Here is a 15,451-nt window from a genome sequence, read left to right on the forward strand (position 1 = left end):
TAACTTATGTAAAATTTAAATTAGCTTAATAGGATTTTTACGGTGTCATGTCTTAAATTAGTTAAAATTAAAAACGACCTTGAAATATCTCTCGTGGTAAAAACTTAGCATTAGACATATTTGCCTTGCCTGTCAGCAGCGTTGCATTGCAATGTCAAATCCATTAGATTTACAAATGTTCTAAAATTTTACGTTAACCTAGTGCAACTAATAACTAGAAGTATTTGAGTTGAAAAGTTTGAAAATAATTTATTTTATTAATAAACTTTCTAAAATTTTATTGACTTCTTGATGCCTTTTTTAATATAGCTTCCAAACATATTTGTAATAATTCAATTTTTTGTGAATCTAATGGCTTACTTAAACCATAAAGCATCTAGTTCTGCAAAAGTTCAAAAACAAAATCTTCTAGATTCGTCACAAGCTTTCGAAATAAACAGCTAAAGATCAATCACACTTAATTAAATAATAACTCTTTTAGAAGTATGGTCAAGGGACCTGGGAACACGGAAATATCTCTTAGTTATTAGGTTGCACATTAAACTTAAATTAAAAAAAAGAAAAATCAGTTTTTTCTTTCACTACCTGTTAGACCAGGGAAGGCAGACAAAGTGCTATCCAAATGTGGCAAACAAAAGATAATTTTTTTGCAATAAGGAATGTTTTTATTTTAAGTGGTATGAGGCCCGCGGAAGGTAAACTCGCGGCCCGTTAGCATTTAAATATAGCCCTCTAAACTATAAATTGCTGAAACATAAACTAGATATTTTGGGGTTTGTAATGAAGATAAAAAAAATCAGGTTATAAATAAAACTATGACTGCGATCCGCGGATGTTTAATTTTCGAAAATCGGACTACGACTACCAAATGCCTGCCAACACCTGGTTTAGAACATTATACACAACAAGTCATTGTTTTCTATTAGCCACTTATTTAAAGATTAAAAACTATTCGTTTGATATAAACATAGTCCAAACAAACTAGCTGTTAAGTTATAGAAAGAAAGTTCTTGTGGACACTAAACAGTATGGGCAAACTTTATTTTTAAACTTCTATAGTTTTAATTAAAAATTATATGATCCAAAGTTGTATGTCTATTGATTCAAGCATAGTTTTTGCGCATGTCAAAAATTAATACAAGTTGTTTATACTATCAGTTATACTTGTTAATTTAATAGCTAACAATAAATTATTTTTACATTTATTTTGTTCATTTTACCAGCAAAGAAATTTAAAACATGAGTTTAGTTTGTAACGTTTGATTAGTTTGATGAGATTGATTAAAAACTGTTTTACCTTTGAACCTGACAAAGTCTGTTGAAACAAAACATAACGATTTTAATGACAATACTGCTTTACAATTGAATGATCAAATAAACATCTAATTTAATAAAAAAAATAGCTCTATAAGTATTTCCGTTTTTTAGCTTGAAAGCTAAACTTAAGTTTGTTTAACAGGTACGTGTAGTTTTCTACGATGTTCTAAAAATCTAGCTGTAAAAGTAAAACTATACTTTTTGTTTATTTATACTTTTAAGCTACAATTTGTACATAACATATAACAATAACAAGTTAAACAGTATTCTTTTTTTTCACTAACACATGTTTCTGTGTGTTAAGGATTTAACACGCTTCAGCGGAGCTATGAAAGTCAAGAAACACAGTACTAAAATATATGTAAAGATTGAAGCAAAACAGAATAGTTAATTAAGAAAAAAATTAATACCTTTGATTTTTGTTAAAAACTTCATAGATTTATAAAAAAACGTGCATAAAAACACTTTTATTGTTAACTAGTATAAAGTTGTTATGAAACAAAATTATTTACTTTTTGTTTTATCATTGTTGACGCTTTTTTATTTAAGTTATTCAATTTTAGTTCTTTTTTTTTTTTCTTGGTTAAAACATATTTTTTTGTCGAATCACTTAACCAAATAACTTCTTTTGTTAAAATATCTGCAGTATCTATTACATATATAGTTTTCTTCGATAAAGTTTTGATTTTATATTTTTTTTAAACTTAAAAGTTGTTATACCTTTTATGTTAATAAACGACTACACTAGCTTTTTTTTTGGTAGATTAAATATAAAGGGGTAAACAACTATTCAAACTCGTAAATTTTTAATTCCGACAATAAATTTTTTCAGAAAAATGTTTAAAGGACCACAACTTAAAAAGTAATTTATATTTTGAAAAACTATAAATAGATATTTAGAATAGGTATGAATGAATATAAATAGTATTTAGTATTTTAGGTAATTAGTATAATTAGATGTTTATTAGTTACAAACAATTTTTTATCTTTTGTGAATTTTTAAATATTCTTTGCTATATGGTTTAACATATTTTAGTTTTAAAATATAAAATATAAAATATATAGTTGGTTTCAATATTTTTTTTTAATATTTGAAATTTTGCAAATAATAGAAAATGGCTTGTTGATATTTATAATTCTAAATACCAATGTATATAGTTTTTAAATATATTTCACTTTTTGAGATTTATTCTCAAATTTTCAAAATGTCTTTTAAATATTTTTTTTAAGAACTTGAATTGTCGGAATTTTAATTGTCATATATCTATGTAAAGCTATATATATATATTGTTTATTAAACGAAAAAAAAGTATTAAAAAAGTTTAGTCCAAGGACCTGGTGTACAAAAAACCTTTCGGTTATCGAGTCATACACCAGGATATAGTTAAAAATCATGTTCAGGACCATGAATTTTTGAATGACTTAACATTTAAATATAACAATTAAACAAACTTGATTATGTTTAAAATAAATAGACGAATAATTAATATTGTTACATACTTTTGTATTTCTATTAGTTTTATAACATTGTGAAAAAAATAAAAATTTGAATTTTGCTTATTTTTATAAAAGTAATTGAAAAATTTACTTTATATATACTAAAATATACTTAAAAAACATGCATCAAATAATAATATATAGCATTTAAAGGCCTTCAACTTTACAATTATTTTGTTCGTTTAATACTATCAAATACCAGTTAAAAACTTAAAACAGCAATAAATTTGAAGCAATAACTTTTATATACAATGAAACAAGTCATGAATCAAAATTTTTAATTATAATAATTAATGCATAACCTTAAAAAATAATGATAGGCCGAATAATATTTTTTAAAGGCAAACAGTAGTCAAAATATTTTGTTTTCACTTTCTGTTTCTCAGTTATTTTATTTTTGATTATAAATAAAAAATTCTCATGAAAAAATGTTTAAAACTTCATTTAAACCAAGAAAAAAAGAGTTAAACAATTATTCAAAAAATTTAAATCATTTATTTTTAATAGAAGGTTTTTGTTGTCGCTGCAATTAATTATTGCATGCTGTTTGTTTAATTGTTTGTATGCTTAAATGACATATGACTTTATTGCTTCATTGCATCCTGATATTTACATGCTGCTTAGTTTTTATTAGTTTTAACTAAAAATATTTAACCACTACTTAGTTTCAATGATAAAGCTAGAATATTAAAAAAAAAACGATGGAAATAACGTTAGTATAATTTTTTTTTTGTAACTAATGTTTGAGAAAGTCAGAATTTTTAATCAGTATTATCTAAGAAAATTAATGAAAACCGTATTTATAGTAATTCCAAAAATAAAGTATTGTACTGATTTAAACTGAAGAAAATCTAAATAAACAAAAAAATTAATACATTAAAAGTTTTTTCTTCTTTTAGATATTTGAATTTTAAAGATTTAGAATCCTACTATAAAAGTTAGTTTAACATGAAGTTTTATGTTTTAGACCAACTACATTTTGCGAAGAATTTCACAGTAAAAATGATTTGAAAAAGTTGAAGTATAGCCAGCTAGGAAAAACTGATATGATGGTTTCAACTATTAGTTTTGGTAGTTTTTGATTTAGCTTATACTGAAAACTATATTATTAAAAATTCTATAAATTTAAGTATAATTTTTAAGCAATCAATTTAGTTTCAGTTATTATAAAAATTACAAGAACTAATTATTTTGTACTGCAGATTACACAATTTTTTTTCTGATTTACTAATTGAGTTTAAGGAAATTATTTTTTTTGTTTAGACTTTAAGATCTGAGTTACCTACACTGTTATTAAAGTAACTACATTATAAATATATTTTAATTCTACTTGTTTGAAATAAAAAATCACATGTTTACATACAAACTATGCTGTCTGTTTAAGCACAGATATAAAAGCTTAGAAATTTTATTAAATTGCATTAACTTTTACTTTATGAATTTAATAAGTACAATGGAAGATAAATTAACTAACAAAGCGTCTATTAAGTTTTTACTCTGATTAATATAAACATTTTTTTAAATATTTTGCATATATTTCGTAAAGTCGCTTGTTTTACAAGCTATGTTTTTAAATTAATGCCTTAAAAACTTAGTTTTACTTGATTCTTGAAAAAATAATTTGATGTAGACATAAACTTACTTATCATTTATAAACAAAAACAGTATCAAATATATGTAAGAATGTAGAGCGCGTTATTTTAAAATTAAAAGAAACCAATGCTTTTTACAACGAGTACAGAATTAATTATTTTATTTTTTTCTTTGAATTTTACCCAACAAAGTATACTGTAAAGCTAGTTTAATAAAACTTTAGATATATTTTGTAGATATTATTAATATAAAACCAATTAAGTCTAAACCGTTTTTGCTCACAAAAAAATGTTAGTCCAAAAATTTAAATGAATGGTTTTTGTCATTTTGGTATCATATATTATTTTTTAAAATAAACAGATATGAAAATTAAAAATATATAATCTATATCAGAGTTTCCCAAACTTTTTTTTAAAAGGCCTTCTTTAAAGAAATTATAAAATCTATGGCCCTCTCGAACAAGATTACTCAAAAACACTACCACTAACAACACCTAGGACATTTGTTTTTTGATCTTCATCTGCAACTCTAGAATATATAGTGTAAGTTCTAAATTATGACCTAATGGCCCCTTTGCTGCTAATGGCCCCCTGAATGTCTGTCGTGACCCCCACGGGGCCCCTTGACTCTCTTTGAAAAACCTTGATCTATATTATCTTAGGTTAAAATTATTTAAAAAAGTTGTAAAACCTTATCGTAGATTTAAGTTTGTACTGTAGTGTCCTAATTATTGCTATAACTTTTTGTAAACATTTATTCGATATTATTTATACTAATGCTATTTTCTCAAAAATTTTATTATTTTTAAATGTAGTAAACATAATTAAACCGAATTAACCATTAAATCAAGTTTTTTAAATAAATTAATTTGTAGGAGCAAGCGCGTTTGGAAATGTATACAGAAATACTAATGAAGAGGAGAACAGAAAAGTTCTTTTACATGCATTGAAGAGCGGTATAAATATGATTGATACTGCACCTTGGTACGGTAATGGAAAAAGTGAAACAACACTTGGTAGCGTAAGTTATTTTTCTGAAGATAAAGTTTTTAGCAACCGTTTTTGTATTATTTGAACTGTTAAATTTTATCAATTGAAGTAGAAACAAGGTTAAAGCAATTTAAGTAGCTTCTAAATTTTTACTACTTGCTTGCACTACAAAATTTACTTATGAACTTTTTTGCCATACTAGATTTATTATTAAATGTTGGTTTATTAATTAAAAATATCAAAAATAACAGATATTACAACATGTTCCCCGTAGTTCCTACTATATAAACACAAAAGTTTGCCGATATGAACCTACTTTTGGTAAAATGTTTGATTTTTCAGCCGAAAAAACATTAAGATCTATTGACGAAAGCTTAATACGACTAAAAACAGATCATATAGATGTAATTCAGGTATACAAATTCAACTTCATATACATTATTTAAACAATGGTGCATAATTATTTATAATCAAATTAATTTTCAAGATAAATATTCTCTTTATTTTTTGAACAGTACTTACTTTACGAGATAAAGTTATAAAGAGTTTTGTAAGTAAGTAGTAAAAATAATAGTAACAAACTAAAAATTAAAGTTTTAGTATGATTAAGTCCTGATAATTTTATTTCTAATACAAAATGGAAATGTATGTAAGACTAAATACTTGTAAACATGGAGAAACTTCAAAAAATTACTTAATGAACTAAAATATTTTCTTACACTTTTAAAAATAGTTTAAAAAAGTTTCTTCAAATTCATACTTGATCATAAAGTTCTTTTGTAAAATTATTTTTTGTTGTTCAAGATTTTAGTATATTTACTTATTCAGAAGTTTACCTATAGAAAATAGAATTAAACAGTTATTTTTAGATTTTACTATATACCACAGATTTTTTTGTCTTTATATCAAAAAATAAGATGTATTTTAGCGACAATTAAATCTACATGGCATTATAAAAAGAAATTATTTTAATTACATAAAGTTTTTAAAATATTTTTAGTTATGTTATATAAATTCATAGTAATGTAGTTATATATTTCATAGTGTTTTTTTTTCTTTATCCTTTTTATATATAGTTTAGTTACTTTTTTTTAACAAAATATCTGTAATTAATTTTTTACTAAAATTAATTGAACTATGAATTTTTAATAATGTTAAATTACGACAAGCTTTAGGATTTTATCGCTAAAGTTTAGATTTTTACTGTGAAGTATCGAAACTTTAATATTTATAGTAAAGTATTTAAGTAAGTATTTTTACTATTTATTTAAAATAATCAAAATAATTACCCCTGTGAAAGTAACGACTTATTAGAAATTCGTTTCTAATAATGTTTTTTTAAAAGTTCTAACATTAAAAAATTGAGAAAAACTGCAAAAAAAATATTTACCTTAAAAGTTCTGTAAGAAATCGATATCGTTGAAATAAAAGCACTTTATTCTTATTTACATTTAATTTTCAACTTACAAACAAGTAAGTAATATAAAATGTAGAATTGCAAGAAAGTAAGTTTTTGTTATTATCAAATAAACGGGTAGGTGTCAAATTTGCATGAGCGGACAAAATTGCACGAGGGGACTAAATTGCACGATAACAATTTTGCACGAAGTCACTTTTGCACAAGCAGACAATTTTGCACAGAGACATTTTTGCAGGGGTTGAATTTTTTATTTACTTTAAATTTTATTAATGTTAATTTTTTTTAAATTAGGTTTTTTTTTCCAATCACTGTTACCCCTAACCCCTACCCTCGATCAGTAGCTTTTTTTTCTTTTTGATCAATTTATTTTGTTTATTCAATTTTCTTGTTTTTCAATGATAATTTTTGTTAGTTGTTTTTTTTTTTTTTTTACTATAACTGTTACCCCTAACCCTTACCTATGGTCAGTAACTTTTTTTTCTTTTTTTTATTAATTTATTTTATACTTTTTTTCTGTTTTTTTACTCTCGTGCAAAAATGACCCTCAGTGCAAAATTTTAAATCTTGCAAAATTGACCTTTGGTGCAAAATTGTCTTCCCGCAATTTTGTTCCCTCCTGCAATTTTGTCCCCTCGTGCGAATTTGTCTTCGTGCAAAAGTATTTTCGTGCAATTTTGACCTGTTCCCCAAATAAACTTATATAACAAAGCTGTACAATGAATAAAACTCACAATCGAATATTAAAATTCACTAATTTGAGTTAATACTGACAATTTTTTTGTTTTCAAAACATAGTTTGTAAAATTATCTAAGCCTTAATACCTCCATAAATGCTGATCTAGTTTTTAAAATGTTTATTTTTACTAAAGATGTCATTACTATTATTTATTAATTAAGTAACACTTTGGTTTGTAAATAAATAAATTTGTAGTTTTTCTCTTTGGATGAAAATTGAGGTATTTTGATATCTTGAAATAAATTAAAAGTATAAAAGCTGACAATTTCAAAGAAGACGTTCAGTCTTGTTTATTAATTTGTGTTATTTTTCCCTCCGGACTCACAAGCGAACGTTTATATTGACTGAAAACGATTCATCGTGAATATTTTTGCGTGACGAGTTCTAATAAGCAGAAAAAGGCCGCATAATTTCCGCGTGAAGTTTAATGTTTTTGAGTTTTATGAAAATGCTTTTAAAAATAGATAAACAAAAGAAATAAGTTTAACTTAAGTAGAAAATCTAAAAGATCCATTTCAAAATAAAGCTTATCATAAATTTTTAACTGCATAAGTGAAAACAAATCATAAAAGTTTTTAGTCAATGTCATTTAAATTTTAAATCTATTAATCTCGTTTTTGCGCTTTTATTTATGCATTTCTTTCACAAGTTAATTTTTGTAAGCTTTAGAAACTCTATTATAATCACTTTTTTAATGAGATTATAGTTAAACAGCATCTATCTGATATATTAGTCTGTTATAAATTATCATTAGGTAATTAAAGAATTAAAATCGGAAATATTTTTTTTAGGTTCACGATATGGAGTTTGCGGAAAATCTAGATATAATAATTAACGAAACGCTGCCCGCTTTAAAAAAAGCCAAAGACGCCGGAAAAGTGCGTTTCATCGGAATAACAGGATATCCCCTTGAAAACTTCAAGTTAGCTTATCTAGCTGAAAGCTTAAAATACAATTTTAAAAATTATTTTATACAGGTACGTCATTGAGAGATCGCCAGTAAAAGTTGATTCAATACTGACATACTGTCATGCCTCAATGAATGATTCATCGCTAGCAGATTATATACCTTTTCTGAAGGTTACTACCAATAATTATTTTAATAAATTTTTATTTTTAACTTCGAATAATTAAAAATACTTATTAATTTCTAAAATTAGTAAAAAGCTGAAATAAATTAAAACCAATCAAAAGCTATTGCCTAATTTAGTCGAATGTTAAAATTAAAATAAATAAAATAAAAATATTAACTATAGCTCAATGATAAACTAGTTTTAAATTGTTGTTTTTACGTAACAAGTAGTAAATGCTAAATTAAAGTAATAAAAAAAACTATGTAATTTTAGAGCTATTAAGATTTTAGAAACAAATTGTTTAAAATATATTTTGACATTATAAATAAAATCGTCTCAACAAATGATCTTTAACAGAAATTGAACTTACCAAAAACGTTTAAACAACTAATACGTTTGATAAAATACTGTAAAATATTTAATTCAAAGTACGAAAAAATTGAAGTAAGTTTTACAAGTAAACTAGTTTAATGAAAATTTAAATAAAAAAGAAGTCGTTTATTCGATATTAATAAAAATCCTGCTTTAAAGCAGTGTTCTGTACATCATAATATGATAAAGTGAATATTAATTTTTATAATAAACTTTATGTAAATAAATGTTTCTAACTAAAACAAATTTACTGAAAGAAAAACATAACCATAACCATAGCTAATAACTCATACATTAAAGACTTAAGTTATTGTTTATTGAACGTAAAAAAAACGCTCAAAGTTTGGTCTAAGGACCTGGTGTACAACACAATGGAACCTTTCGGTTATCGAGTCGAACACCACAAACCTTGGCTAAATCAACTTTGGTTCCGATAATTTTCGCTTTGCCATTTTAGTTTTATCGCTTAGTAATTCAGTATGAATTATGTAACAAAAAAAAAAAACTAAGTTAATGTTATAAATACATTTTTTTCAGTTTTATTATTCATGTTGTAGGTTTTGGGACACACTCAGTTCCAACAAGCAATTATTTTCCTTCCAAATTTTAAAAGTTTCAAATTTAGATTACTACAAACTTATAACAACTAAAAATATATAATAGGATAAAGTCTAAAATATTAGAATAAAACCAATGTATTAAAAAAATCTTATACGACAGTAAAAATCTACAAAGAGTTCTTCTATAAAATTTACAAACAATTTTATCTTTAGAGTTTGTAAGTGGTGTTTTGTAAAAACACAAGGCCTAAATTTGTTAAAATTATATGTTTGACAAACAACTAAATGCAATTATTCAAACACAAAAAAGTTTTATATAATTTGAATCCTTCATATGTTACATTGAATGAGTGCTCCTGCTAAAGAAAGGGTCGGCTAAATGTTGCCTCTCACATCAAAAATGTGTGGTCCTCGACGTGCTAATAGCTAATAATAATAATTTATGTAGAAAGGTAAGTTTATGATTTTATAATAAAATTATCCACACAAATGTTTTTTTTTTCATTTGAGTTAAAAAGCTGCGTATTTTAAGCTTAATTCACTACACATTTGCTCTTATAAATACTATTTGTTTTAAAGTAAAACTCTGGTTCTCGAAGAAGTTTTTATTTTTATGCCAAAGTAGAATATTTTTCAATAAATCTGGCAAATCTCTCATTTGCCGACCCCTGGCCTTAAATGTTGAAAAAGAATTTGTTCTCGCTAAAGTGAACTATATAAAAAGTAAGAAAGTAGTAATAGGCAGTCTCCACTTTTGAAAAAAATAGCTTAAATCTTCTCTCTTGAGTAATTTGAATATAAGTTTTCGATTTGAAGTAAAAAATTTGAAGTATAAAAACATTTTAATATAAAAATTTTTAGCAGTAGCTTTGGTTGAAAAACTATTTAGTTTAATACTTTTCTATATATATATTTAATTAAATGCACTAAATGTTTGATGTAAATTTTCCAAGAAGTAATTTTAAAAGTATAGTGACAAGAAAACTTAAAAACTTTACAAAAAATTTGTGCATTTAATTATAAATATATATAGAAAAGTTTTCATTCAAAGTTAGCGTGTCTAGTCTAAAGAAACTTCTTTTTATAAAAACATGAACAATGAATGTGTAAGTCGAAAAATTAATAAAATGGAAACTGTAGACAATTAAGCCAAATTCTCAGAACGCCTTTAACAGAATCGTTTACTAAGTTATCTAGAAGACTACATATTCTAGAATAAAATCTGATTCAAGATAAAATTCCTCCGCATCTTTTAGCGTTCAGAGATTTAAATCCTTGAACTTATTAAAAAATTAAGAATAGAACTTTTGAAAACAAAAAGAAAAAATTGGTAACGTCTGTTCTAAAAAGTAGTATAATTAAAAGTCATAAACAACCTAAATTAAGGTCTACAAAAAAATAAGAGAAATCTTATATCAGCATCTATTTTTAGAAAGTTAAAAAATTATAATGTACCTGATTTCCAGGTGTAATGCGTGGTAACGTCATAGGAAAGGGGAGCAATTTGTACAATGTACTTTATATCTGGTTTTTTTTTTTAAACTTGCAATTAAGCTAAACATAAAATAAATTATTAAAAATCATAATACAGTTTTTAAATAAAAATCTTTTAAGTATAGTGTTTTTTTTATTCCACTCTAGTTTGACGTCATCAATCGTCGCCACCACTCGTGAACTGAAACAAAAAAAGCTCTTTAGAAAAATATGTTTGCTTATTAGACCTAATGCTCACACTTTAGTTTTAAATTTTATTTGAAACTTTAACATAGTCGTTGGTTACAAATGTTAAGGTGTTTAGTGACTTTAAATAGTGTACAATAAACGAAAACTAGTGAAATAGTATGTACTTTGAATTTTAGAATTATAGTGTTTAAAAAAAAGTAAAAACTACTTTTAAACACCCAAATTTAAATACAGCATAAAAAATTGTAAAATTTAAGCCCAGCAGTAAAATACTAGAATATATTTTTATGTTGGTTTATTTAAAAATATAGAATTGCCATAATCACTGTAGTTGTTTAAATAACTTAATTTTCTAATAAGGTGGTAGTTTTTTTAGTTGTTGGTTTTAACTATTTTTCTAGTACTTATTTTTTAGTGTTTAAAAGTTTTTCTTGACAACTAAAATCAATAGTTGTTAAAGTTTTCAATATGCATATAGAATGGTAAAATATTAGTACTAAAAGTTGAACAAAAAACTATATATCATTTGAAAAAAAAAACATTTGTTTTATCATAAATTGACTTAGACTTATAAAAAATACTCTAAAATAAACTGAAATACGTACATAAAGTAAAAACATAAACAAGTTTTACAATTTTTAACTTTAAGTAAAGCTAAACTAAGCCGTACGACCATTAACACGTTTATGATCTACTGTGATAAAGTATTTTTTTACTGACTGTATTTTGGTACGACTTATACTAAAAATGCTGCTTAACAATTTTGCAATTAAACTTGGGCTTATGAAATATTGTATAACTTGATAAAGCTTATTTATAAACAAGTATTTCATTTAGTGATGTACACTGTTCCAATAATTTTTAAAAACAACTTGCTGAACTATTTCAAGGAAAAAGAAGTTGGTGTAATAAATGGTTCAATACTATCAATGGGACTGTTGACTGAGCGAGGACCTCCAAGCTGGCACCCGGCAACCAATGATATCAAACATGTTTGTAAACAAGCTTCTGATTATAGTAAGGTATGATGTTTTGAATAAATACAAATATTCTTGAGCTTTACTTGATATTTCTAGAACCGCTTTTAAAACGATACCTTTCAGTAAAATATAATTTGTTCTTTTTTTATGAAAATATGATTTGGAACTTACTCTTAGTTTTTATCTTGAGTAATAAAATTATTTAGTTAAATAATATTTCGTGAAACTAACCATTAAGTTTTTATAAAAGAGAGAAGGAGTAGATATATCCAGAATTGGTTCAGACTTTTCGTTTAATTTTGAAGGTGTAGATACGACTTTAATTGGAACAGCTAGGTTTAATTGTTGACTTTGAATTTGGATAAACTGTCGTAAACGAACTTAAATTTCTATTAAAAATTAATTAAACTGTTATTTCTTTACTTCTAAGGTTTATAAAGAACTATGTTTAAATAAATGTTGTTTTCAAATATTTTCAAAAAAAAAATATTGAAAGTGTAAGCTGTGTATTACATACAGAAAATAAAATAACACAATTACAGCTACAAAAACTTGGACTCTAACTTGTGTGTCTACACTGATGGAATAAGTTTTAAAGAATCAGCTGTACGAGACACTATAATGAACAAGTAAGAATTTTAAAAGCAACTAATAGATTCAAGTTATTGCATATATATAGTATATAAAAAACTTTACTAAAAATCATAAAATTAAATAGTTTTTGCTCTAAATTAAACAGGTTTTTTCATCCAATGGCTGTGAAAGATTGGGATGGATTAGAGCTCCGAAAGTACAGAAAAGCAATCAAAGAAGGTCGACTAAATGAAACCTTATAAATAATCTTGTTCTTATTTCAGTTTTTTTCTGTTTTATAATTATATATTTCATATTTTATATATACGATAATATCTTTTTTTGTATTTAGATCATTAATCAACTTATGTATACTTAGTAAAATAAAGTTTTTTTTAAAGCTTATTTATAAAGTAAAAACTACTTTTTGTCGATTTTAGTTGGTCAACAAAACATATATTTAATGTTTTTGAATATTACTAAAAAAAATAATTTAAATAAATAACTGTGATATTTTGCTTTGATTTCTTTTTAATATTTTTAAAACTTATTAACTTTTTTATGTTTGGTATAAAACGTTCATTCATATCATTCTTAGTATTTTACTTCCAAATAACTTTGAATTATAAACATACTAGATAAATAAAGTAAACGAACTGATCATATACAAAAACAAGCTCTAAAACCTTTAATTGAATAGACAGATAGGTCAGGAGGACCAGGCTAATCAATTTGAGGTCAAGTCAAGAAAAAAAACAGATATGACATAAGACAGAATCTTTAAACTTCTTTAAGGCAGCCCTCAAATATATAGGGAAACCCCACAGTTTGCAGCTAGCCCCAGATGTACAAGCCCCAACTTGCAACAAGCACTATACCAGAAGGAGCAGTATGAGGGTGTGCAAAGATTGCATTTGGGTGATGAGCTACTCAAATGGTTGAAAAATTTCAGATTTGACATCGAGAATGCAAAAGCTCAATTCTTAAATTTTGAAAAGCTTATGGCTGACCATGAAATCTATGATGAGGATGACAAATATTTTTTGCTTAGAGAATATTGCTAAGTAATAATATGTCAGCCTACATCCTTTGCACTGAGCCTAGAGACAAAAGTTTTACAAGCTTGCGTGCTTATTAATGCATAAGGATGGAGCCTTACCACGGGCTTTGCTTCCGAAAAAACAAATTCACAAAATCAATAATGAGGTCTTGAAATGGATCCTTGACCTGGAAAACAAAGAAATATTACATAAATTTCTTTTTTTGCACTGATTCCTAACCACTTGAAAAGTAGAAAGTCTAGTAGTCTATCACTTGGCTTACAAGAGTTCAAAAGATTTGTCACGGATGTCTGCGATGCAGACATGAGAAACTCAAGAGATGCTTCAAGAGAGATCAGATATTTTAAGAGACCATAACGGAATCAGCAGTTCCTGAGCCAAAAAAAAAAAGAATGCACAGCCAGCCAGACAATTTGGGTAGGGACAGAATGGAGGCTCAACTAATAATGCCTATTATCAAAATTCAGATTACAGGCAGTATAGGAATCAGGTTGACGACAGGATGTGCAATCAACATAAAACGTATGGTCCTTCAGCACGTGGATGTCACAACCCAGACTTATGTCCAATGGAAAATTTAATTGCACCATACCAACAAAAAAACGATCACCCGTCCTCCTTCCAATAAGCTACAGAGAGGATGGGTTAAAAAGGTTCTCTCAAAGGCTGCCAGGACTTGTAGAACCACCAAGTTATTAAATCTAGATTACCCCCTCGAAATAGCCAGTAACACTTAAAGCCCATGCAGTGTCACAGTAAAACCTGTTAGCCAAACCCTACCCCCAAATTTTCAGGACTGTTATCAGTCAAAAGACAGAAAAACAATGGCTCACTCATCAAGAATAATAAAAAAAGGGCAGAGGTATAATTTTGGTGAATAAAAGCATCCAAAATGTTACTCCACATGGTACCTTTACAATAAATGTAGAAGAGCAAACCCAAATTCATGTGAAATTTTTATCAAAAAGCACCACAGATGAGAAAATTCCCGTGAATTGTGTGTCAGAGAGCACCAAGTTGAGAAAATTCCTGTGAATTGTGTGTCAGAGAGCACCACAGATGAGAAAGTTCCTGTGAAACTTATGCCAGTGAGCACTATGATGCCCGGTTATATGACAATTTAAATTCCGAAAATTCAAATTCTTAAAAAAAAAATGAAACGGCCACAACTAAAAAAGTAATGTATATTTGTGTATTATAAAGAATACATATGAAGCTTCTTTAGAAATCTACAAGCCATTTTTTAATTTTTCGCAAACTCCTAAATATTTTTAAGATTTTATAAAATTACTGAAAATATATATGTTTTTTACTTTATTTAAGCCATATCTCAAAAAATATTTAATGTTTTGCAAAATAAAAAATGGCTTGTAGATATTAAAAGAAGCTACATATATTTTTTTTATATTACACAAATATACATTTCATTTTTAGTTGTGGCCGTTTCAATCTTTTTTAAGAATTTCAGTTGTCCGAATTTTAATAGTCGTGCACCCATGATGCCCACAAAGGGAAAAACAAGCTATAGAAAGATACTAGTGAAGTACAAAAATGGGCATTTACCATAAACAAAATTCCAGCATTAAACTTAAATGAT

At 25.9% G+C, this 15,451-nt stretch overlaps 1 protein-coding gene across 1 annotated transcript; it reads left to right on the forward strand.

Annotated features, from left to right (window-relative positions):
- The first annotated feature begins 3,809 nt into the window (after nt 1-3,809).
- On the forward strand, nt 3,810-14,211 carry LOC145842922 (uncharacterized). Its single transcript, XM_082950398.1, has 11 exons — nt 3,810-3,885; nt 5,282-5,427; nt 5,648-5,809; nt 8,344-8,474; nt 8,530-8,632; nt 12,131-12,262; nt 12,471-12,556; nt 12,763-12,849; nt 12,960-13,033; nt 13,589-13,730; nt 14,085-14,211. The coding sequence occupies exons 1-11, from the start codon at nt 3,861-3,863 to the stop codon at nt 14,209-14,211; spliced, it is 1,215 nt and encodes a 404-aa protein (XP_082806524.1). The 5' UTR covers nt 3,810-3,860.
- Nucleotides 14,212-15,451: the final 1,240 nt, after the last annotated feature.

Source organism: Thalia democratica, chromosome 8, assembly GCF_965202585.1.
Source record: "Thalia democratica chromosome 8, ktThaDemo2.hap1.1, whole genome shotgun sequence".
NCBI lineage: Eukaryota > Metazoa > Chordata > Thaliacea > Salpida > Salpidae > Thalia > Thalia democratica.

What these genes read in the sequence shown, in the direction of transcription:
- LOC145842922 (XM_082950398.1), top strand. Translation starts at nt 3,861, where the DNA reads ATGATGGTTTCAACTATTAGTTTTG. An exon ending in ATTATATACCTTTTCTGAAG is followed by an intron (nt 8,633 to 12,130) that starts GTTACTACCAAT and finishes AACTATTTCAAG; the next exon opens with GAAAAAGAAGTTGGTGTAAT. An exon ending in CGAGACACTATAATGAACAA is followed by an intron (nt 12,850 to 12,959) that starts GTAAGAATTTTA and finishes TAAATTAAACAG; the next exon opens with GTTTTTTCATCCAATGGCTG.